The sequence below is a fragment of the Macaca mulatta genome, chromosome 1, assembly GCF_049350105.2.
Source record: "Macaca mulatta isolate MMU2019108-1 chromosome 1, T2T-MMU8v2.0, whole genome shotgun sequence".
NCBI classification, from domain to species: domain Eukaryota; kingdom Metazoa; phylum Chordata; class Mammalia; order Primates; family Cercopithecidae; genus Macaca; species Macaca mulatta.
This window is the reverse complement of record NC_133406.1, coordinates 176,875,094-176,900,194: the sequence shown is the minus strand read 5'-3', so window position 1 is coordinate 176,900,194 and position 25,101 is coordinate 176,875,094. Positions and strand designations below refer to the sequence as shown.

Below are 25,101 nucleotides of genomic sequence, written 5' to 3'. Positions count from 1 at the left end.
GGGACATACTTTGGGCTGCATTTTTTCCCCCCTTCTAATGTCTCAGCTCTCAGGGATCTGCTTTTCCTGGTGCCAAGGAGTATAGATGAAATTTTGTCCCTCCTCTGTGCACCCCTACAAAACAAATATGATGAAAAATTAATATTTTCCAAATGGTGACCTAACCTTTGCTCATTAATTGAGCTCCTATTGCATTCCAGGTACTGTTAGAGGCCAGTAAGATACCTAGATGATTGAGACAGAGTCCTTGCCCTCCACGAAGTGACTGTTCCTTTTAAAACCCTAAAGCTGGGTTCTTAGAGGCTACTGCAACAGCAACAACCCCCGAGTGAGTGCTTATCATGTGCCAGGCTCTGGTTACAGGCTTTTAGCTCTCTCAGTGGAAACAGCCTGAGTGCTGGCTTGGCTGCCCCATGTCTGTGTGACTGTGGGCAAGTCATTTACTTTCCCTTTGAGTTTCAATTTCTAAAACTGTAATATGGGGATAATATATGTAAAACAGCTAAGAAGTATATACTTTTAGTGACTCTTTTTAGTGTCAGTGGAGGATTTGTGAGCAAATGCATATAAAACACAAGGCAAACAGGAGGTATTTAGTAAGTGGCCATGTGATTATTGATAGACTATGGGCTTCTTCCTGTTCCTCCAGAGCAAGACTGACAGGTGTCCTATTACCCTTGCATCTTCAGAGCCTAGAGCAGAGCGCTGAAAACAGCAGGCGCTCACCACTTTTTATGATCAAAGGCAGTCTCGACAGGGAAAGTCAAATCATTATGGGTATTTATGAATTACAAAATCCATAAAGTTAAACCAGGAGAAATGGACAAAAACACACTCATTGTAGAGGTCTTTAATGATCCCTTGGCTCATGGCAGAGCAGTTAGACACACACACACACACACACACACACACACACACACACACACACACAAACATGCAAAGATTCAGAAGGCCTGAAAAAATAATGAATATAAATATAAAGAAGATAAAATCGATACAATATTCTATCTTCACATTCGGAAGACAGAAACACCTTCTTTCAAGAAACCATGGGACATTGACAAAAATAACCACAGATAATCCTCAATAAATCTTGCCAGGAGGCGGTACGGATGACATTGAATTCAGTGAAACTACAAATTAAACACAAAAAGGCGAAGTATAAATTACTTGTGTAAGAACTCTCTCAACTCTTGGGTCCAAGAAGAAATCAAAAGGGAAATTGTATGATAGCAATAAATGTTCCATTACCCGGAGTCACACAGCTAACAGTGACAGAGCTGACGCCGCTAGAACCTGGGTCTCCTGTCGTCCAGCCACGAACTGGCTTGAGATCCCGGATAAGAGTCTCTGAGCCTCGGTTTCCCCTTCTGTCAAGTAGCCTCGAAGGTCCCCCAAACTCGGTGGCGAGTTTGAGGCGTGTGGGGGAAGGGAGGGAGCGTGCCCTTGACGCGGGAGCCGCGACCGCTTTCTGCGAAGTCGGGGAGGGTGCGGGCGTTGAGAGGCGGCAGCAGAGGGCGCTGGGTCGCCGGCCTGGGCCGCGTCTCCCATTGGTCGGGGCTGGGGCGCTGGGCTGGAGAGTTGGTGGAAAGTGACAAGTTGAGCGAGAGAGGGAGCGTGGAGAGCGGGAGCAGCCGCCACCGCCGCCGCCTAGGGAGCCCCGGGACGGCAGCCCCTGGGCGCAGGGTGCTCTCTTCTCGGAGTCCGAGCCGGGGCGACTCAACGCCCACTGGTGCGACCCGGACAGCCTGGGACTGACCCGCCGGCCCAGGCGAGGTTGCAGCCACAGGGCTGGGGAGGGATCGCGCTCGCGGCATCCAGAGGCGGCCGGGCGGAGGCGAGGGAGCAGGTTAGAGGCACAAAGAGCTTTGCAGACGCCCCCGGCGTCCTGCGAGCGCCAGCGGCCGGGAAGAGGCGGCCGGGAGCCGGGAGAGAGCCCGTGGATGTTCTGCGCGCGGCCTGGGAGCCGTCGCCGCCGCCGCCGCCGCCGCGAGAGGAGGAATGCACCGGCCGCGCCGCCGCGGGACGCGCCCGCCGCTCCTGGCGCTGCTGGCCGCGCTTCTGCTGGCCGCACGCGGGGCTGCTGCCCAAGGTAAGAGGCGCCCGCCGGTCCCCTCCCGCCCCCACCCCCTGACCCTTGGCCACCCTTCCGTCGGCCAGCCGGGCGCGGGACACGCAGGAAGCGCCGCGCTGGCCCCGGGGCGCGTCCGGCCACCCGCCACGGGGCTCGCCGGCGCCGCCAGGCCAGGGTTTGCCCCAGATCCCTGCGGCGGGCCGGGGCGCGCCCAGGGACTCGTTCCTCGGCGCGCAGCAGCGTTTGTCAGCGCTGTCAGGAAGCGTGGAGGGGTTTGGGGGTGCTGGGGGTGATCGGGGCACTTCTGTGCATGGCGTCCCCCCTTGTCTCCCCGAACCCCTAGCGCGACCCAGCCGGTGTTGAGGCAAGTCTATCCTGCCCTCAAGTTGCGAGCCGGCCCTGAAGGCGCGGTCCAGGAGGGAGTTCGGATTTTCAGTGGTGCCCGCCAGAGCACAGGCGGCTCTCGGATCGACGCAAACAAAAGCCCTGTCCTCCTGGGGCTCAGGCGGCCTCGCATCGCCACAGCCCCCGGCCCTCCGGCCCTCCCGAGGGTCACCATAGAGGCCAAAACTTGTGCGCCGCTGCAGCCGCTGCCACTTTGTGCAAAGTGTGCTGTCAGAGGCGGCCTGCGGCTCCAAAGTGCTTTGGGTGTGCACGCGCGCGCGCTCGCGCGTGTGTGTGCGTGTTACAAACAAGAGGGGGAAAAGCCATCTAATGCATACTTGATTTTGGTAATCTCCAAAGACAATCGCAACGGTTAGAGAAAGACTTCACCGCAAGCCCGAGCGTCTTAGTTCGCTGCGGGAAGCTGGGGTCCTTGCTGCGTCTGGGCCGGTACACAATAAGAGGGAAGAGCCCGGCTGAGCCTGTGGAGACAACTGATTCATTCTTTGGAGGTTGGAGGGGGAAAGTTGATTAAAGTCTCCGGGGTCTCGGGCCTCACTTTTAACATGCATCACTTGAGGGGGTGAGGAGCCTTTGGATTTTGCCCTCCCCCACTCCCAGCCCCAAACCTGAGCGGATAACTAGGTCTCTGCTCTTTTATCATGCATCTTTCATTTTTAAGTTAGCACTGTTTAGGAAAAGAAAAGGCTCTGCGCTACTTAGCAGTTGAGAGGAAAAAGATGTATTCACTACATAGACTACGAATACAGAATTAGTTTTTACTAAAAGTTAGCTGACTTTCTTGGTAGAAAACACGCTCTGGAAGGAAGTTGTGTGTAAATTTTGATTTCTTGGAGATGGTTTTTGGAAGCTAGAGTAGCATTTTCTGAGGATGATTTCTGAAACGGATCCTATAATGTGGTCGTGCTAATCTGGAAGCTCCTGGGGGTAAATAGAGCTCCTAATTGTAATTAAGATGTACATCAGCAGGGAATGCACCTTCCTGATGAAAAATCCTAATGAAATGTAAACAGCTTGGTCACATAGATGTTTTGCTTGGTGATGCCAAACATCTGGCCCTGCGCCACAACACCTGGGTGAAAAGTAAAAATGGGCCATGCTGCCTACGTAATGTAAACATCCTTCTCAAGTTGGGTTGCCCAGCAAATTGAGGTGGAGATAAGCAGGGTGATTTTAACTAAGGTGGGACTCCTGGCTTGGGGCTTTGATTAATTCAGTTATTTCCTCTGTGGACTCCTTTACTTTGTACTTCACCTTTCAACAATGGTTGCTTTTAGATCATGGCCCCTTGTGGGGGTGGGGGTCACTTGCCTTTAAATAAATGTCCCTGCATTGATTTTGCTCACTGTAAGACACCCTTGTTATCAGCAGCCACCCCAATTCTGTCTCCTTTAACTGTTTACAGCCTTTTAGAGTTGTTTAAAAAAGGTATTGCCTATTCCATACTCTTTAGTAATGAGCTCAAATCTGTTATTATTGTCTTATTTGTTGTTTTATGCATCCCTTTGCATTTCTGTGAATGTCTGATCTTCTCTCTGGGGTCAACACTTCTGCTAGAACTCACATTCACTTTCTCCTCTTGGACTCAAGATTCCTAAGGTAGCCCAGCCAGTGGCTCAGGAAATCAGCTTAAGGGGAGATATGTTTCATGTATTTATTTAAAAAGATACAAAACATTTCTCCCATCATTCTTCTATTTTGTTAGCCAGAAGAAAACCTTTAAATTTATTTTTTTCTGGTCTGTCCATTGTTGATTTCTCATCTACCCCCTCCCTAGGCAAAGCTCAATTTCTTTAGGAACCTGAAGCTTACCTTATAACTGCACCCAAGCCCAGGGCACTAGGAACGTAACTGGCCTTTCTCAGAATCTTGTAGATTCTGTGATTTGGCTGCTCGGAGCCAGAGGGAAGTGGCCTGCTACTGTGTTTGCTATCATTTTGTAAACCTTCCGTTGCCATTTAAATAGGCGTTTGTTTGTACTTTTAGAATAGAAGTCTCTCGAGGGCATTAAGACTATGAGATTTTCCGGTGAAAACACTGACAGCCCAAGTCCCCTAGTCCCAACTTTATTAGAGATGCCTGAAAATCCTCCCTGGCTGACTTGGGGGAGCCTCACCAAGGTGGGATGGGCAAAGGGTGTAGTCAAATTGCCTCCTTCAGTTTTGGAAATATTTAATTTCCAATATAGATTCAGCGTGCATGGTAGGCTGTTTTGCTACTCTGATGCCTGAGATTATCTGCCTGATAATTAGTGAAGGGTCAGCTTTGCCCCATAGCATCCTTTTTCTTCTGTATCGTGAGCATAGGCTCCCTGTTAGACTTTTGGAAAGTTTCTGAAAGTGTCACTTGCTCTGAAATTAGTATCAGGTTTGGCCGGTGGTTTGATGGTGAACATCTACCCCATTTCAAATATTTCTGAAAATTTTACACAGCATCCTATGGAGAATGGAACACTTTGTAAGCTATATGTACTTTGATGTAAATGTGTATGTACAGATAGACAGCATATGTATATATACACATACATAGTAAGTGGTCCATAGATCTTTGTTGAATGAATGGAGAATAACTTTTCTGGTTGTATGCAAAATTCTGATATATGCTTTGCTTAGTAAAAATGCAACATAGCATATTTTCAAGGATTTTTCCTTTTCTTGTCCCATCTTCTAGTATGAAAGAAGTGTAGTATAGCAGAACTTGACAGTAAAGCTAAATGGTTACAAGCACAGGCTTTGGCATTTAACAGACCTGGATTTGAATCTTTTCTCTGTTGTATAATGGGTATGTCAATTAGTTTTCCTGAGCCTTACAAGAGTGTTATGAGATTGAAGTGAGGTCATGCATGTAAAGTACTGGAGAAGAGCACCCAGCCTAGAGGTGAGTGCATGAAATTAACTTGGGGTACATGAAATGAAGGATATGTGAACTCCCAGAAATAATATTCACAATTTTATGTGCATTTTTTTTTCTTTTTTTTTGAGACGGAGTCTTGCTCTGTCGCCCAGGCTGGAGTGCAGTGGCCAGATCTCAGCTCACTGCAAGCTCCGCCTCCCGCGTTCACGCCATTCTCCTGCCTCAGCCTCCCGAGTAGCTGGGACTACAGGCGCCCGCCACCTCGCCCGGCTAGTTTTTTGTATTTTTTTAGTAGAGACGGGGTTTCACCGTGTTAGCCAGGATGGTCTCGATCTCCTGACCTCGTGATCCACCGGTCTCGACCTCCCAAAGTGCTGGGATTACAGGCTTGAGCCACTGCGCCCGGCCTTTATGTGCATTTTTACCGTTCTGTATTTATAGCTATAGCTATATTTTCCAAGAAAAATGTCAACCCTTGAAAAATAGGAACTGCTGACTTGGAGTGTTTGATGCCTGAGGCAATGGGTTGCCTTTCTGGGGAGGTTGAAAGGGGTTGAGTGTTGGTGGCCAGTTCTAGGCCTTATCCCAGGTTAGCACACTCCATGGAGCCTCTACTTCTCACCTCCCCAGTTTCCCTTCCACCAGGCAGGCTGTTAACTGGGCCTGAGAAAAGCTGAAGAATGGTGCCAAGTCCTTGTGACCTCAAGGAAGAAAATATGTCTCTGAATCCAAGCATTCTGAGATGCAATTTGTACAGTTTAGTTAACAAACACTTATTTAATCCTTACAATGGGCCAATCACTCTTCTAAGCCTTTTGCAAGTGTTAACTCACTGAATCCTCACAACAACCCCGTAAGGGAGATGGCATAGCTCATTTTACGGACGGGTAAACTTAGGCACACAGAGGTTAAGTTACTTTCTTACGCTGCTAAAAAGTGGCATTGCTGGGCTTATAAGCGCTAACAGTTCATGCTCTTACCTTAATGGCTGCCCTAGACATTCTCTCCTTGTTTAATTCTTACAATTTATATTCTTTTAATGTATGGAACAAAGGTGGTATTTCCCAAGGTTTTCCAACAGCAGCAAAGGGAAGCTTGCTTAGCCATAATCTAGAGGTTATAAGAAATTATTGAAGACAGCCAATTTCAATTTTCCTTCCGGTGCTGGAGTTCCCTAAGACGGTCTTGCTGAAACTCAGAGACAGACTGGAAGCACCTTGTTGGATGGCCTGGATCTCTGGTTCTGGAAGAATTATAGTTTTGTAGTGAGCTTCAACTTCGATGTGGTTAGAGAAGTGTGCTTGCCAGTTTTTTCCATCTATCAATGAGGTATATTGTGATGAAGTGCCTTTGTATTTGCATCTTGGTGGACAACTGTGGTTGTAAGCTGAGGAGGCAGGGATTTATTAGAGTGCTGTCTAGTGGGACAGCTGGCTTGCCAGCTCAAGGTCCCCGTGAGGACCAGACTCTGGCAAATCCAGCCCCACCTGAGAAACACTCAAGTCTTCAAGGCCTCTTCCTCAAACAGAAGGGCCTTAGCCTGGCTTCACCCATTCCCTGGGGTGTGACAGTAGAGACTGTTCTGTAGACACTCGAAGAGAAAGGAGAGTCTGAGAAAGTTCTCTGGAGTTGAAGGGGGAGGGGATGGGGGCAACTCTTCGAAAATCCTTAACTAAATGCAGCTGCTTGTTACACGGAGACTGACTTGCATGCCAGGAATATCTAAAAAGCTAACGAATACAAAATAAAAATAAACAGCAGTAAAAAGGCTCTCTCTTTGTTGCAGTAAGCTTGGTTGGGGTTTTCAGTTTGTTTAGGAATGGGATAATTGTGGCATCCACTTTATTTTGGTAAGGCAGTGAAACGTGGATTAGTGTTATGTCATTGGGATGCTACCACCACCTGAACTTTTTCCTTCATCCCCCCGTCCCCAGCCGCACCTCCCAGAACACCCAGGCATGGACATCCATAGCGCCTGAGTCTCAAACAGTTGCCCCTTAGTGAATTACATTGGAAGAGGGCAGATAATTTAATGGGATAATCTTGGCAGGGCCAGCAAATTTCACACCTCATCTCTCACTAATAGAAAGGCAGCAGAAGGCTACAACATCCTCAGATGAAAAGGTTGTATAAAAAGGCTCTGCTTAACAGTAACTGTCTGTCCATAAATAAGGTTTTGTAGAGTCTTGATCCAAAAGCTGTTAAGAAATACTGATAAGCCAAGCCTCATAATGTTTGGCCTCCTTACATTTCCTTTTCCCCCTTCTCTCCATAGAATCATAGATTTTTTTTTTTAAGAGAAAGAAGGGGGCTAAAAGATCAACAGTCCAAACTTTTTCTTTTTTTAAGTATTTCTATATAGGATGGACTTCCTTTGATAGCTGTTTAAAGAGGTGGCATGGAGTAACGGAAATAGAATGGGATTTGAGCCTGATAGGGAATGGGAGTTTGAATTGGGGCTTTGTTGCCTTCTTGGGCAAAGTTACCTAACCTTTCGAGCCTCTGTTTTCTTATCTGTAAAATGGGACTAGCAATAATATGTGGCTTACTGGGGCGTTTTGTGAGAATAAAAGAATGTTATGAACCTATAGCACCTAACACAGCACCATGGACTTAGTGAACATGAAGTATGTTATCTTGCATCTTGGTGGACAACTGTGGTTGTAGGCTGAGGAGGCGGGGATTTATTAGAGTGCTGTGTAGTGGGACAGCCACTCAAGGTCCCAGTGAGGACCAGACCCTGGCAAATCTGGCCCCAGTTGAGAAACACTCAAGTCTTCAAGGCCTCTTTCTTAAACAGAAGGGCCTTAGCCTGGCTTCACCCATTCCCTGGCTTCACCCATTCCCACCATCATTATCAAGGGCTTATTGGAGAAATCTGAAAATTTGGCTTCAAAACGATGGTCCTGCTGCAAGGTAGCACCAAAGCTCAGAGAATAGCAACTTTTACAAGGTTTTAGGACTCCAGAGTGTTTTGTTTTATAGGGAGCTTGCAGACGCTCTAGATCTGAGCAGTACCCAGGCCAGTGCTGGGGACCTGGATGGAGGGGATTCCACAGTGCAGTTTTGCAAAGCCTTAAAACAAAGGCTTTTTTCAGAACAGCAAGCTCTTTGGGGGAAGAGCAACCCCTCCCGGGTGCGGGTGCTCGGTGTAATTCCAGAATCCTACAATGGGGAATGTTACATTTCAGGGACCTCCACTTGTAATCTGACCGTTTTTAGCTCCAATATCCAAATAATCTTGCTGAGCACAACTTGAAAGAGAAGGATAATGGCCGGAGGAAAGGATCCTGAGGTGCTCTGTTTGCCATTTAAATTTTCTGTGTAGAAGAAAAAAAGTTCATGTTACCCAAAGAGAGAAGAGTAATGAAGTGTGTGGGAAGGGGGAGGGGTGATAAAGAGGACTTCTAAAGACAAAGCAGAGATTGGGTTTGTTATTTTATTTTTCAACAGTGAAGCTTATCACTCAGTATATTTCAACTAACATTTATTATATATTTATCACATGAAAGATACAGTATTCGTGTCCAGGAATAAAATATTACCTTTGCCCTCAAGGAGAGAGAAGGAGAACAATTCTCACGTTTTTCAGCACCTGCTATATGCCAGGTATCATTTTTTAAAAGCTATTAAATTTACGCTTCTCAGCATTCCTTGGAGTTTGGACTTCTGATCCTATTTTACAGATAAGAAAATCGAGGCTCAGGAAGGTAAGTATCTCAGCCAAATTCATACAATTATTAAGTTGGGATTTGGGATTTGAATCTAGGTATTTTGACTCTCAGGTGTATGCTCTTTTTGTTATCCTTAAGGGGTGATTGGGGAGACACCAATGAGCAGATATGTTACCTCCACACGCAACTATCTCTCCCACAAGTGAATTACAGGAAAGGGTTGTGGAAAAAATGCTGTGGGAACATGGGGAAGAATACATTAATTCTCAGGGGATTAGAGGGTCAGAGGAAGAACATGAGTGCCTCCTTCACAGACTTATTGTGAAGAGTCAATGAAATAATTCATGGAACACACTCAGACTGTGCTGAGTGAGTGCTCAGTGAGTGCTCTGCTATAGTTCTGTAGCCAGTGACAGGCCTGATCAGGATTTATCTGCCTCTAAAACCCATGTACTCTTGCTCCCCTGTGCACTTTTTTAACAGACATGTGGTTGTTGGAAGAGTAAGTAACTGTGCAGTCACCAAATGAAAGGGAAAACACCAATACAGTTGCTCTGGTATATTAGCCACCTGCCCTAATCCTGGCTTTTAGGACTGGACTCTGCTTTGGGTACGGAAGGGGATTTCGATAGGCATGGGGTTGGAGAGAATCAAGATGTCTCATCATGAACTACAGGGCTCCTAGAACTCTGGCCAGGATTTACCACCTGCCCTCATTCGTTCATTGATCATACATTTTCTATGCACTTACAGTGAACCAAATATTCTGATAGTCTTACTGGAGATGTAAAGTTGAATAGGTTTATTCCGTTGCCTTGGAGGGTTTTTCAAACGGCAGATTTATGGCAGAGATTGCTAGCTGATCACCAAATATGTTTCCATCTCTTCTGGTCACATGACTAGACAACATTTCTCAGCTTTCTCACAGTTAAGTGAAGCCATGTGACTAAATACTAGCCAATGAAATGAAGTTGGAGGTAATTTTTGTCACTTGTAGGCTTGACCCATAAAAAACTCCCCAGGCAGAATCGCTCTGATCCTTCTTCGGTGGGTTGGCAACCTTAGAAGTCATGTGTTGAAAGTGTCACAACATGGAAAGAGCCTCAGACTCTCCCTTAATCACTGTATGGTGGAACCCACACTTGTTTAGGTCTTACGTGAACCAAAAACAAATGTCTATTGTTAAGGCTGAGATTTTGAGGTGTTTTTTGTTGTTGTTGTTTTTTTTGTTTGTTTGTTTGTTTTGTTACAGCTGCTAATGTTAACTAACATGAGGTTGTAAATCATATTGTATGGTGAGATCAACTTAGTGGGTTAGGGCCAGCATTTTTAGATGGAATAAAATAGGAAACCAGGTTTGTGTCTGACCACTTCACGCAGAGCCTGGGGCTCCATCCATTGGGGAGTTTACCTTTTAGGGGCAACAAAATAGGCACTTAATACAGCCAGTGAGTACAGAGTGGGCAATTATGTATGCAGAATCCCGAGAAGGGAGAGGTCTTTCGGGAGGAAGTGGGATATGATGTGAGCCTTGTAGGAAGGATTGAGAGGGTGTGGGATTGAAGGATGGGAGAGGAGAAGAGGAGTTAGACATTCCACTCCTGGAAAAGGGCTGGAGTTCCATAGCAGTCTGCAGCTGCTCTGAGGTCTCCAGGGACTTGCTGAGACTATCCTGGGTTCTTAAACCAGGCCTTCACTGTGGAATGAAGCTGATCTCCAGGGGATAGGAGAGTGAAGAAAAGAAAGACAGTGTTGAATGAAGCCTGTTGTGTTTTTAGCATATGAAGGGTGGAGGAGGAGAGAGAAGGAAGCAGTTTCAGTGGGAGCCTGAAGACTTCTCTTTCTTCCCAAAGGGTGTCCCAGGGAGTTAAAAATGTGGTGCTTTTCAGGGCTGCTTGTCAAAGGTATATGATTGTGTCTTATTCTCTCTAATGCAGCTGTTTTGTCTTATAGTGCAGGCTACTTAATTCTATTGCCCCCTCTTGTCTGCTTGGTGAAAATAATAATAGTATACTAATAATTAACACACTGAGCATACTGTGGGCCAAGTACTATTCTAAGTTCTTTAAGTGTTTTAACTTGCATAGTCTTCAGGGCAACCCTATGAGGTAAGCCAGAGTTCTAGGAGCATTATAGTTCACTATTCGGCATCTTGATTCTCTCCAGCTCCACACCTCTGTGAATCCTCTACCATGCCCAAAGCAGAATCCAGTCTAAAAGCCAGGATAAGGGCAAATGGGAGAAGATACAAGAGCAACTGTCTTGGTGTCTTCCCTTCCATTTGGTAACTACACAACTACTTACTCTTCCAATGGCCACATGTCTGTTGAAAAGGTGCACAGCAGAGCAAGAGTATGTGGGCTTTAGAAGCAGATTAATCCTGACCAGGCCTCTCACTGGCTGCCTTGAACACTCACAATGCATGTGGCAGGGTGCTCAGTGTGTTCCATGATATCCCCATTTTCCAGATAAGGAAACTGAAGCACAGAGAAGGTAAGTAACCTGCCCAAGACCACACAGAGAGTTAAATGGGAAAACTAGGATTTGAACCTACATATCCTAAGGCTTGGGTTTTGTTCCTAATCATTATTATGCCAAACTGCATTGTAGTTTTTTTTTTTTTTTTTAAACTCTGTCTGATGATTAAAATTCTCTGTAAGATCCCAGCCAAATAGCTGAGTCAAAATAATTATAATTAAATCCTCCATTTGTATAGGGCTTTGCAGCTTACAAAATCATTTTATATACAGTATTACCTTTAATTTTCCAAAAAATACAGTTAAATAGGATTTATTTCTCTCTCCCTTGTGTGAGTTTGGCAGCTCACACAAGGTCATTCTGTAGCTGTCAGAGCCCGTCTAAAACCCAGCCCCTTTGACTTAGGGCCCATTGAACTTTCTGCTCTAAAAGACTACATTTGTTTGGAATTTGTGCCTCTAATATACTGATATATGACAATTTTCACTACTGTTTCACCAGCAGGTGAATTTGCCTGATTTTCACTTTTTTTCATCCATAAAATCTTCAAATAGCCGTTGTCTTTAGAAACAGTTGAAAGACATTGGTAGGGCCGGGCGCGGTGGCTCAAGCCTGTAATCCCAGCACTTTGGGAGGCCGAGGCGGGTGGATCACGAGGTCAGGAGATCGAGACTATCCTGGCTAACATGGTGAAACCCCGTCTCTACTAAAAATACAAAAAAAAAAAAAACTAGCCGGGCGTGGTAGCGGGCGCCTGTAGTCCCAGCTACTTGGGAGGCTGAGGCGGGAGAATGGCGTGAACCCGGGGGGCGGAGCTTGCAGTGAGCCGAGATCGCGCCACTGCACTCCAGCCTGGGAGACACAGCGAGACTCCGTCTCAAAAAAAAAAAAAAAAAAAAAAAAAAAAAAAAGAAAGACATTGGTAGATGGGACCTGGCTCTGGGATTTCTGCAACCTAAGAAAATTTACTTGCAAAAAGACAGAGAAGTTACTTAAAAATAGGATTTTCCTAAGTGGTTGGTGATTGTGGCAGGGAGAGGAGCCAGAAAGAGAAGGACTTTGGCATCAGATGGACTAGGATCACGACTGCTCCGCCAGGTCAGCAAACTATGTAACCCCTGAGACTGGCTTTCCGCACCTGTAAAATGGGAGCCATAATGGCGCCTGCCTTGACAGAGGAGGAAGGACCATGGGCAGTGTTTGGCACAGTGCCTGGGCCACAGTTGGTGGTTGGTGTGTGATCGAAGCTACACCTCTGAATTGAATGGAGAGCAGCAATTCTTCCTTTAAGATTTTTCACAGATGGGATAGGGCAAAATTGCTAGTTCTCAGCACCTTGTTAGGCATGATTTTATAGTACAGTTATCTCTGACGTGGACTTTCTTAGCACCTGAAAGTCTTAGGTTATAATTATATTAATGTTTCTCAAGGGCAGGGACTTTCTTATGCTCTGTGAAGGTTAAACATCATAAGGTAAAAATAGAACATGCTGCCTGAAATCCTAGATATCTTTGAAAGGCTTTTATCTGTTCTTCATGGGAAATTGACAGCATTTCCGGATGGGTTTAGACAATGTACATGAAAGCAACTTATTCTACTTTCTCTCCGTAAGAGAGATTATAGCCTCGCCTCTAGGATTTCACTCCAACGGGGTATTTCAAAGTTTTAACATATTTTCACACCCCCTGGAGATTACTGACTGTTTTTCTTTTTTCTACCCGAACTTTCAGTGTGGTGATGGACTGTATTAGCCTTTCATATGCCTACCTTAAAGAAGTAACCCAGTCTGACTGTTTTATCTCCTCCCTTCAGAGAACTGTTGTGTGTTGTATAGGGATTTTCAGTCCCAAGATATTGCCTGTTGGAGACCAGTGGTGTGTAGACCACTGAAAACAAGCAGCAAGAATTCTTTTTTTTGAGACGGAGTCTCACTCTGTGGCCCAAGCTGGAGTGTAGTGGCGCGATCTCAGCTCACTGCAACTTCTGCTTCCTGGGTTTTTTAAGCGATTCTGCTGGCTCAGCCTCCCGAGCAGCTTGGATTACAGGCGCCTGCCACTATGCCTGGCTAATTTTTGTATTTTTAATAGAGACAGGGTTTCACCATGTTGGCCAGGCTGATCTTGAACTCCTGACCTCAAGTAATCTGCCTGGTTCGGCCTCTCAAAGTGCTGGGATTACAGGCATGAGCCACTGCGCCCGGCCTAAGCAGCAACAATTTTTGACGATGTTCTTAATCTCGAAAATTAAGAATTTAATTTCTTAATTTATTTACCCTCTTTTTTAGTGATTTACCCTCTTTTTCTCTGTGCAGCTCATAGCGCTTTGCTCACTCACATCTGGTGTCCCTAAGTCAAAGTGTTGAAAACTTTGCCTGTGACCAGATAGTCTTCAGTGGGTTAGAGTCTGCTGTCAGGGCCTCCCAGGGGACACTTGATAACTAATGTCCTTTTTCCCTGCTGAGGAAGGGAGGAGCTGAACTGAGCATGCCCAGTCTGTGCCACCCAGCTCATCCATAAGTTGCTGCCTAGGACTGTGCTCCAGGCCCCTGCAAGGAGAAGTTCGTAAAGGTGCAGGGAAAGTCCAGGATTTAACACTGATTAGTCTCCCTCCCCAGAAAGAAAGCACCAGGCACAGGGAATAAAGCATTTTCCCCCTTATGCTGGCTACAACTTGATTTTTTTTTTTTTTTTTTAAGGAGCAATTGTCAGATTTGATGGTTGTATTGGGGTTAAAACTATATAGATAAGGTGGTCAAAACCTTTTACAAATAATCCTCTCACATCTTTGCCCGAGGGCTTAGGTTTAGAAAGTTTCTTAGCCATCCCAGGATGTGGGTGAAAGTGGTTTCCCCCAGGCTCATCAAATACACAGAGCAATTGATCTGAGTGCTGGTGGATGGGAGGGAAGGAAAGGAGGGGTCCAAGAGGCATAGCTGCACCTGCCCAAGGGAGACATGCTGTGTAAACTAACAAGAAGTCACTGGTGCTTCCATTTGGTTAAATACTGATTTAGCAACTGAAAGGGATGCGGGAGAAATATGGCAATATCCTCTCCTGTAAGAAGTTTACTGTTTTTATTGGGGAGGCAAGACTGATACACCCTAAATGGTATGGGAATAATGAATTGATCCCGATGTCAGTGTCCTGCCCTTGGTTTAGGGCCCTTTGCCTATCTTGAAGCTTCCAGGAATTTCTACCCTCACACCGGCCTACCTCCCTGGCATATCCAGTTCAGACTCTTTCCTCTTTTCATTTCTTCTTGCTGTTCTTATTTGTTCTTCAGCCTGTATTGCATCCACATCCGGGAAGGCACCCTGGCCTGTTTCAGCCTCTGTCAGTCCTTCTTTTGTGGTCCTACCTTCCACCAGTATTCTCACATAGTCCATCTAAATCACACTGCTTATTCTGATTTAACTCAACAACTTTGCGATAATTGTTACTGTCAAGTATTAAGCATTGACTGTGGACTGAGCACCTGGCAAGGCATTTTGTATTTTGTAGTGGAATCATATTATTTTCTCCCTGTAGAACTATTGCCCTTCCTTCCTTCTTTCCCTCCTTCCTTCCTTCCTTCCTTCCTTCCTTCCTTCCTTCCTTCCTTCCCTCCTTCCCTCCCTCCCTCCCTCCCTTCCTTCCTTTCTTCCTTTGCTTCCTTCTCTTCTTTTTTTTTTTTTTTTTTCTTTTTTGATGGAGTTTCACTCTTGTTTCCCAAGCTGGAGTGCAATGGTGCGATCTCAGCTCACTGCAACCTCTGCCTCCCGGGTTCAAACGATTCTCCAGCCTCAGCCTCCCGAGTAGCTGGAATTACAGGCACCTGCCATCACACCTACCTAATTTTTGTATATTTAGTAGAGATGGGTTTCACCATGTTGGCCAGGCTGGTCTCAAAATCCTGACCTCAAGTGATCCACCCATCTTGGCCTCCTAAAATGTTGGGATTACAGGCGTGAGCCACTGCGCCCGGCCTATTGCCCTGATTTTGATCCCTCATCCGTCACTCCCTCCTTCTGGGAAATGACCCTTCATCAGTTCCAAAAAGGAACTACTCTGGCCCACACTAATCATAGTCTTTCCTTGGGATTTAGGGGCAGCTCTTCTGGGGTAGGGAAGCTGAGAGATGCCCTTGGTCGTGTCTGAGCCCAGGAAAGAAGCTAGTGTGTAGGAGAGAATGACTTAATATCCAGAGCAGGCATTGCTGAGAGGCGGAAGAGGTCTGACAGCCTTCCAATCTCTTTTCCACCTCCCTCGGGTTTCCTTATCTGAGCCAGTAGACGCTGCTTTCATGAGGTTATTGTGTCCCTACAATGCACACAGCCTCACCTCACTAATCCTCATAACAAAATGAAGTGGATGTTATCTTTTTTTTTAAACCTAAGAGGAAGCAGTTTTATTGCTTTTTCTGATGAGAACATTTCTTTCTATTAAAAGCAAATTCAGAAATATATAATGAAAACACATTTCACCCATTATCCTACCATTCAGAGATAACTTCTGATTGTGTTGTTTATACACGTGGATTTATAAAAGGAGGTTATGCTTTTATTCCCAAAAGAAAACTGAAGCTCAGAGATGTTAAGTAATTCCTCTAGGGTCAAAACCAGTGCAAATCACTAAAACATGTTGACTGTCTGTTAAATTCAATGTAATTAAGTGCCACAGGGAGTTACAGGCAGTGGGTTTTGTGGATCAAGGAGGAGAGAGGCCGGCACTGATTGGAATTACTGGGAGGGTTTTCTGAAGGAGGTGGGGCTTGACAGAGTGATCTTTTATATATATATATATATATAATATAATATATCATCATATTATATGATATATGATATATATCATGATATATATCATGATACATATATATCATGATATATGATATATGATATATATCTACATATCACATGATATATATGATATATGATATATATTTATATATCATATATATGCTATATATGATATAGCATATATATGCGCTATATATTTATATATCATATATATGCTATATATTTATATATCTATATATATTTTAAGGCTTGTTTTATTTTAATGGCTGATCTGTATAATCACAGAGGCCAGTATGTACAGACAAAGTGGGAGCTTTTATTTCCTAGTCTCTTCCTCCTTGGACAAGGTCTCGATGATTTCCTCCTTCTTGGCCTGGAGGCACTCTTTACGGCGCTTGCAGGCTTCCTTGGTCTTAGACCTTTGGGCCTCAACCTGGTCAGCCAGGAGCTTCTTGAGGGCCTTGTCTGCCTTCAGCTTGTGGCTGTGTTCCATGAGAATCGCTTATTTTTGAGCACATCCCGCTTCACCTTCAGGTACAGGCTGTGATACGTGTGGCGATCAATCTTCTTAGATTCGTGATATTTTTTGAGCAGCCGGTGCAGAATCCTCGTTCTCCTCATCCATGTGACCTTCTCTGGCATCCGGGCATTGGCTGTACCCTTTCACTTACCTATGCCCATGTGCCTGCCCTTCCGATAGGCCAAGGTGTTTTCCTGGCATCGAGCCCGGGAATGGACAGTCATTGGCTTGTGGATGATCAGCCCGTCTTTGATCAGCTTCCGGATCTGCTGATGGGAGTTGGCCTTGGCAATTTCATTGGTCTCATTGGGGTTCAACCAGACCTTCTTCTTGCCACAGTGGAGGACCCTAAAGGCAAGCCTCTTCTGAAGCCTGAGCATATTCATGGCTGTGGCCATAGCAGTGAAAGGCGAGTGATCTAATACTGACTTGATTCCTCCCATTGAGTGGCTTCTGAGTGGGCGAAGCCAGTGAGTGGGGCCACCTGAGCACTGCCTGCTGTCGAGACTGGGTGCTACCTAAGACGATGATTAGTTTTGAGCTTTTCTGAAATGTGAAAATTAAAGTGCAAATAAGTCAGTGTGAACATGGCAAAGAGGGACGGAGGAAGAGACATATGGTATCTAGAAGGAAGCTGGCAGGTTAACAGGGTGCCAGGAAATTAAGACCTAAAGAAACAGAGTGGAGGAGTAGGAGGGTGGGGGCACAACAGTGGACTGTGGTTTTGCATTTGAATCAGGAGGAGGGAAGAACCACCCATCCTTCCTCTCTGGTTTTTTTTTTTTTTGTCTTTAAACAGGCACTGTCACTCTCTTCACTCTCTTTTGGGATTACTTGTTTATATGTTTGTCTCTCCCTCTGCACTGTGAGATCTGGGTGAGGAGGAATGGTGTTTAATTCTCATACATATCTTCAGTGTTCAGCACATTGAGCCTGGCACAAATCAAAGAGACACGCATTAAATATTTTTCTTTTTTTTTTTTTTTTTTTTTTTTGAGATGGAGTCTTGCTCTATCGCCCAGGCTGGAGTGCAGTGGTCGGATCTCAGCTCACTGCAAGCTCCACCTCCTGGGTTTAAGCCATTCTCTTGCCTCAGCCTCCCAAGTAGCCGGGACTACAGGCGCCCACCACCTCGCCCGGCTAGTTTTTTTTTGTATTTTTTAGTAGAGACGGGGTTTCACCGGGTTAGCCAGGATGGTGTCGATCTCCTGACCTCGTGATCCGCCCGTCTCGGCCTCCCAAAGTGCTGGGATTACAGGCTTGAGCCACCGTGCCCGGCCTAAATATTTTTCAAAGCAAGGATCCACTGACGTGACTTTCAGGCAGGCTACAACCCCCTCTCTAGTCTCATAGGGCACCTATGCACATGGTGGCTTTTCATGGGCTGTTCCCTCCCTCAGGAGCACTTTTCCCCTACCCGTCAGCTACAGTCCTTCTATCCTGGCACAGATGTTACATCCCTGACTCAACAGGTGAGACTGGATTTCCACTCCCGTGCTCTCCTAGCACTTTGTATTCTTAAATAACCTTCATTATAATTTGTCGTTGAGTATTTATTTGTGTAATGACTATTTTTTGGGATCTTCTCTATCACTGGGTTGGACGCTCCTTATGGTAGGGTCTGGTTCTGGATCTCCTGAGCCTGGGCCTGTTGAATGGATTCTACTTTTACTAAGCTTTGTTCTTCCTTCCTAGAGGCCGAGATAACTCCAACTTACCTTGGTGCAACTATCTAGGAATTTAAAAATGCATCTTTGAACAACTGAAAATCTCCAGGCTATCTCTTCCAACAGTTGAGGCATCTAGCCCTGGAAAAAGTCAATCAGACTAAATGATACCTGCTGTGTGTTCTGTTTGCAGGAGAGCAGTGGGCAGCTCCAGAGCTGGACTGTTTTCCCACATGGAGTCTGTGATAACTGGGTTTTGCTGCTATAAATTAGGGCCACCCTGCTCTTAATTGGCAGCCAATTCAGAGTGTCCCTTATAGTCCTCCTCTTTCTCCTTTTTCATGTGGACTGTGTTTGAGAGAAGGTGTGGAAAATCCTGGCACTGTGCCGCAGGGACGGTGCACCTGCAGGCTGGGAATAGAGGTGGTGAGTGCTGGCTGCTGGCCCTCAGCATCTTCTTTCTCCCTCCATGTTGCTCTGCCCTTCCCTTTCTTTTCTCAGGAATTTTGAAAGAGGTCTCATTACTAGGGAAATATCCCCTGGGTAGCTCTTCCTTTCTCTCTTCTTTCTCCCAATGAGTAGAGGGGAAAGTGTTCTCCGTTTTGAACCTGCAAGCCATCTGGATGCAAAGATGTCCAGAAAGGCCCCCGTGTCTTTGGATTTCCTATAGCAACTCTGCCTTAGCCTCCCAGGGCCATCTGCTTCAGGCTGGGACATCTTTCCTTCATGCAGGAGAAAGGGGAACTTAATAAAATTTTGCTCGGGTTTCTTGGGGCCTGAGGCAGTGGTGGGGAGGAGAGAAGCCTGGGCTGTTTTATTTCTTGCACCTGCTGTGAGTCAGGAATGGTCCTTGGTCAGCAGGCACATGGAGGCCCGTTGGGTGCCAGGCACTGGGCAGGTGTTGGGGCTACAGGATTATCTGCTAGGACCTCAAAGGCTGGTCTGGTGGGCAGCATGAAAACAATGATGGTGACACAGTGAGCGTTTGGACACAGGTCCTGGAAGGTGTGGAGAGGGAGCAGCTGATGCAGGCTCCTGTTAGAATGCTGGAGGCAGAATCAGGAAAGGTGACTCAGGGGAGGCTTCACTGGAAAAAATGTGTCTGGGAGGCACGAAAACAAGAGCCCATTATGTGTTTTAAAATGATATTAGTAATAATGTATGGGTTTATTTGGACAAATGAGTTCACAAAATTGTGCTGTCTGTAATGTTGATTCTCGACTGAGCGATGAAACTCACTTCCCAGGCCCCTTTCTGTAAGCCATCCCCACCATCCCCTTGAACCTCAGCTGCTCCACCAGGGCCAAAGCAACTCAAAAGGAGGCCGAGACCCCCATGCCTCATTGCTAATCGATGGGCATGGCATGTGGGCATAGGGGTAGGATTCAGGACCTTACCTAGCATCTGTCTTCCCAGAATGTTGCTCTGCCCTTTCTGGGGACCAGATGTCTTAGTTTCTTTATCTCTGTAATGGGAATTATAACCCATTCCCTGAAAATTAGGGAAGATTATAGGAGATTAAACTCACCTTGTAAACCTAAAGTCCTATCTGAGATCGAGAGTTTAGACAGCAAGCACCATTTTGTCTTCATTTCTTGATGAATGGATCCATGAGGCCTTTTTTTATTCACTCAACAGATATTTACGTGGCAGGCATCATTCTTGATACTGAGGGTAAAGCTGTGAACAAAACAAAGACCCCAGTCATGGAGGAGTCAGGAAATACAGAAATATGCATGACAGCAGATAACAGGAAGGGCTAAGAAAAATGATGCAGAGTAAAGAGCTTGTGATGGAGGTGGGGTGGGTGCTGTTGCATGGGGCAGTCTGAGAGGCCTCTAGGCTTAAGGGATTTGAGCAGAGAGACCTGTGTGAAGGGAAGGGGTGACCCGGAGACTGTCTGAGGAAGGAGCAGTGAGTGCAGAGGCATTCAAAGCAAACGCCTTGAAATGGGAGTGTTATCAGTTTACAATACAACCAGCAATTGCTTCTACTACCACTGGTAATATTTATAGAGTCTATACTGTGTGCCAGGCAGTATTCAGGCACCTCGACAACCCTATTCGGTAGGTCCTATTTTTATCCTTCCCCCATGTCACAGATGAGGCATTCTTAGAACCAACCGAGCATCCAGATAATACGAAGAGGGAGCGGTTCTCATTTACATGAGGAGTGTATAAGTCACAGCCCTACACAGAGGGAAGAGTGTATGGTTTGGAGAGAAAAAAAATCTCAGTTTGGGCCTGGCCTGCTACACATTTTATTAGCCCATTTTATAAATAATCCTCTTAATCTCAGAGGATTATTATGTATATTAAGCGAGAGATCCAAGTAAAAGAGTGTTGCAAACTGCAGGGCACCATGAGAATATCACTTTATTCTTCTTATTACACCAATTCTCATTCCTTGCCTCTTGCAAAGAGAGAGAATGAGAGAAAAATGGAAACTTGCAACTTACTTAACTTCCTTGGTTCTTTTCCTGAAAACTTATTTTCTACTAATGTCTCTGGGAGTGAATTAACTAGAGTATCCAGTTGAATTAAGTATTTTGCTGAAAGATGAAGGGACTGTGAGATAAAGTTGGTGCCGAGGATTCTCAGATTTCTAAAGGAACCACTTGAGGTGCTAGAACTCCCAGTCCACTCTTCCACAATACCAGAAACCTGTAATCCCCAGACCCAGAATATATATATATTTTTAATTATACTTTAAGTTCTAGGGTACATGTGCACAACGTGCAGGTTTGTTACATGTGTATACATGTACCATGTTGGTGTGCTGCACCCATTAACTCGTCATTTACATTAGGATCTCCTAATGCTATCCTTCCCCACTTCCCCCACCCCACAACAGGCCCCGGTGTGTGATGTTCCCCTTCCTGTGTCCAAGTGTTCTCATTGTTCAATTCCCACCTATGAGTGAGAACATGCAGTGTTTGGTTTTCTGTTCTTGTGATAGTTTGCTAGAATGATGGTTCCCAGCTGCATCCGTGCCCCTACAAAGGACATGAACTCATCCTTTTTTATGGCTGCATAGTATTCCATGGTGTATATGTGCCACATTTTCTTAATCCAGTCTATCATTGATGGACATTTGGGTTGGTTCCAAGTCTTTGCTATTGTGAATAGTGCTGCAGTAAACATACGTGTGCATGTCCCAGACCCAGAATCTTATGACAGCTTTCTCTGATTTCACATTGTGTAGATTATCTATGCAAAAATGTAAGTGGCCTCAAATAGTGCTACCCTTTAAAATTATTCTATGCATCTGTCCCAGAGTCTTGTGGGCTGAATGGCTAAATCCTAGTGGATTAGGTGAGATGGGTATTATTATTTGGGGCTACAGAATGGAAAAACTCAGGTGAAGGAAGTTATCCCAAACTTCATAATTGATGGTGAGCCTGGATACTCATTCTCAAATCTGGTGAGGCATCATTGGCTTATACCACGATGGCGATGGTAAGCTCATTTGTCAATCAAATGATCAATTGGCAGTAGGGTGATGATAGTTAACAATAATCTGTTGTATATTTCAAAATAGCTAGAAGAGAATAATTAGAATGTTCTTAGCATAACATTATGGCTATCCCAGTTACCCTGATTTGATCTTTACGCATTCTATGAATGTACCAAAATATCACATGGGCTCTGAAAATATGTACATCTATTATGTGTCAATACAAAAAGTTAACCAAATGATCGATGAACACCTACTATGTGCCAGGCACAATGCTGGGTGCTGGGAATACAATGGTGACTGAGACAGGGACCTGGGTGCTTGCTCTAGGGAATGCCCTTAGGAGAAGCTCAGGGTATGTTTTTTTATTTGGAATGCTTGCTGATGTCCTTCCCAGGACCTCCAGAAAGAAGTGGTGGTTGCTTCAGCGGTCACTTGCTGATGACTGACAGGCGTGTACCCATGTAGCCGGCACATCTGGTGCCTGTGATCACAGCCGAGCCATCCAGTCTGAGCTTTGTTTTCCCCAGAGCAGCAGTGGCTTTCTGCAGTAAGCTCCATCTTGGCTGTGCTGCCCTCCCCACTGGGGTTGGGATAACAGCCTCCTGGGGACTGTGGCTAATCTCAGAAGAAGCAGAGCCCCCAGGGAAAGACTTCTGTCTCCATTGTGTGCACCTAGGATTAGGTAGAACTGCTGCTAATGCAGTTAGGTAAAGGCAAGGGCTCTGGTTGCTGGGGAACCAGGAAGCGCTGGGTGAGCCTCCCATCTGCTCTCAGTGAAGGACAGCCTCACTGTCACTGCTTTCTAGGGCCAAAGGGGCCTCTGACAAAGCTAATGTGACCACGGTTAAAATACTGGCTCTGAGAGTCAGCCAAACCCATTCAACTAACTGTGATTTTAGGCAAACCTCAAAGTCTCGGTTTCCCCATCTGTAAAAACTGGGGTACTAATCATATCTACCTCATTACCTTTTGGTGAGGGCAAAATCAGATAATACTGTTGGACACTGGCATGTCCTGAGTGTGCTTGGTGAGCCGTCCATCAACAAGAGCTCAGATGACCATGTTCCAGGCAAGGAACCCGAGGCCCACCCTGGCCTTGATCAGAAATAACCACCCTGAATTCCTCAGTACCTGACTCTGGTGTCGAAACTGGCTTCCCCGGCCTCCAGCACTAGGCCACGAAGAAACCAGCTTCTTTCTCTCACTGGTGGTGGCCTGCTGTGCCCTGCTGGCTGGGTCCAGAGAGAAAGAATGAGGAGGAACTCAGGACCAGTCATCAGAGGCCAGAGGGTGGCCAAACTGCTAGCAGGATCACAGTGATGGAATCACCTGAAGATCTTCTTCAATTTCCTCATCTGTAAAATGCGGTGGCTTGACTGCCCCTTCCAGCCCTAAAATTGTTTTAGGAAGCCCACTGAGGAAGCAGCGAGCAAGAAGGGAGCAGTGGAGGGAGCATATTAATATGATGTAAGAATAATAGCTCTCATTTTGTAAGTCCTGACTGCATGCCCGGGATTGTGCTGGGATATATAGGGTCCAGAACATTATCCATTTTCTAGGGGCTCCTGCAGTCATGAAACTGGTGGTAGTGGTGGGGTGCAGGCATATGGGGTGGGTGGAGAGACATAATAACCGGAGGAATTAGAATTTGCTTTGGTACGTGCCTTAAGAGAGATCTGCACAGTGACTTGTGGACCTCAGGCGAGGCTGCCTGTGTGTGCAGAGCCTCGAATGCCATTCAGTGAAGGGAGGTCGGAACCCTGCATTCAGGGAAGGGGACTTCGTGGTTGAGAGGGCAGGTTCAGGAAGATTCTGATGGGAGGGTTGGCGGCCAGGCTAGTGCTCCAGGGGGCTGATGGATTACATTTTTCGAGTTAGAAATCATCAGAAGCCCCGCTGAGAGGGCTCTTGTGGCTTTGGAGCTATGCCGAGGTTCTCTCTTGCAAGGGGAAAACTTGGCTGTGCCTTTAAGTGTTATTCTCCTGTCCTCTCCGTTTCCTAGTGTGGCAAGATTCAAATCCAAAGTATTTGCACTGAATTTGTTAATTTCAACCAGTGGTAGAATAGAATTAGAAGTCTAAACAGCCATTTTTGCTTCCCTTTGAGGGTATGTTTTCTGACCTTTTAAGGAAGATCCTGTCGAAACCTTGAAAACTTGTGACTCTAGGTGCTGGATATGACAGTGGGTCAGGGACATATTGTGGACCTGCCGTGTGCTCGGGCCTGAGCTGAGCAAGCTCATGGAGTTAGCTCTCTTGAACTCTTAAGATCGTGAAAATACAGTTCCAAGCCACAGAAGCCCTTTGGAGTGATTCTGAATGGTGGGAGGGCAGAGAGGCTTTGAATGCTGTTTGAACACTTAGACTGCTAAGTGCGACTCTTCAAACACTTCACGTGCCTTGGATGGTCTGGTGCAAAGGATATGCAGGAACATAAAATATCCTGCCGCTACTGGAATAAAGGCCCCTTATCTTCTGCCTCAATATTGATTTAGGACAATAGCTTGTTTTGAACTTTCTCCCCATAAATTAAATTTTAATTTAGAAAATGCTGTTGGGGGAACTTAGTATGTAAGTACAGAAAGTTTTGGAGATAGGGGGTGGCTGCTCAGAAGGGAGCCTTTAAAGAGATGACAAAGGTAAAAGCATTACTCTACTCAGAACATTTCATTAAAACCCCCATCAGATTAATCCATGGACACATAGTATTTTGAGTACCTTTTGTTTGCAACATTCTGTGATGGAAACTGGGAGAGAGAGAGTTTAGCTTTTGTCCTCGATGTATGTGCACATTTATATGTGTTTAGTATTGTCTTACATGGGAAAGGACAATGGGATTTTTTTTCAGAAGCATTTTTCCCTTCTACAAAGGATGACATCAGGGCATAGCAGAAAGGGCTCTGGACTGAGAGTCAATAAACTTGAGTTTATCTCCTAGCCCTACCTCCAGCTGTGTGGCCCCAGACAAAACACTTGCCTTCTCTGATCCTCAAGTTCTCATCTGCAAAGCAATAAGGTTGGACCAAGCCCTGTGTACTGGCAGCGTCAACATCACCTGGGAGCTTGTTAGAAATGCAGCGTCTCAGGCTCCTCTCCAGAACTACTGGATCAGAAGCTGTATTTTAACATGATCCCAGGTGATTTATATGCAAATTAAAGAACCATGGCTTTAAAGAACCATTCCTCCTCTAGTAGTGT

General features: G+C 45.7%; 1 protein-coding gene and 1 pseudogene across 1 annotated transcript in view; one reads left to right on the top strand and one right to left on the bottom strand.

Annotated features, from left to right (window-relative positions):
- The first annotated feature begins 838 nt into the window (after window positions 1–838).
- Window positions 839–25,101, top strand: part of ROR1 (receptor tyrosine kinase like orphan receptor 1) — a 412,356-nt gene continuing 388,093 nt past the window's right edge. The window contains exon 1 of the mRNA XM_015141249.3: window positions 839–2,092. Within this exon, the coding sequence (XP_014996735.1) occupies window positions 2,002–2,092 (91 nt within the window). The 5' untranslated portion in view covers window positions 839–2,001. The remainder of the gene's footprint in view (window positions 2,093–25,101) is intronic.
- On the bottom strand, window positions 16,575–17,164 carry LOC697181 (large ribosomal subunit protein eL19 pseudogene; annotated as a pseudogene).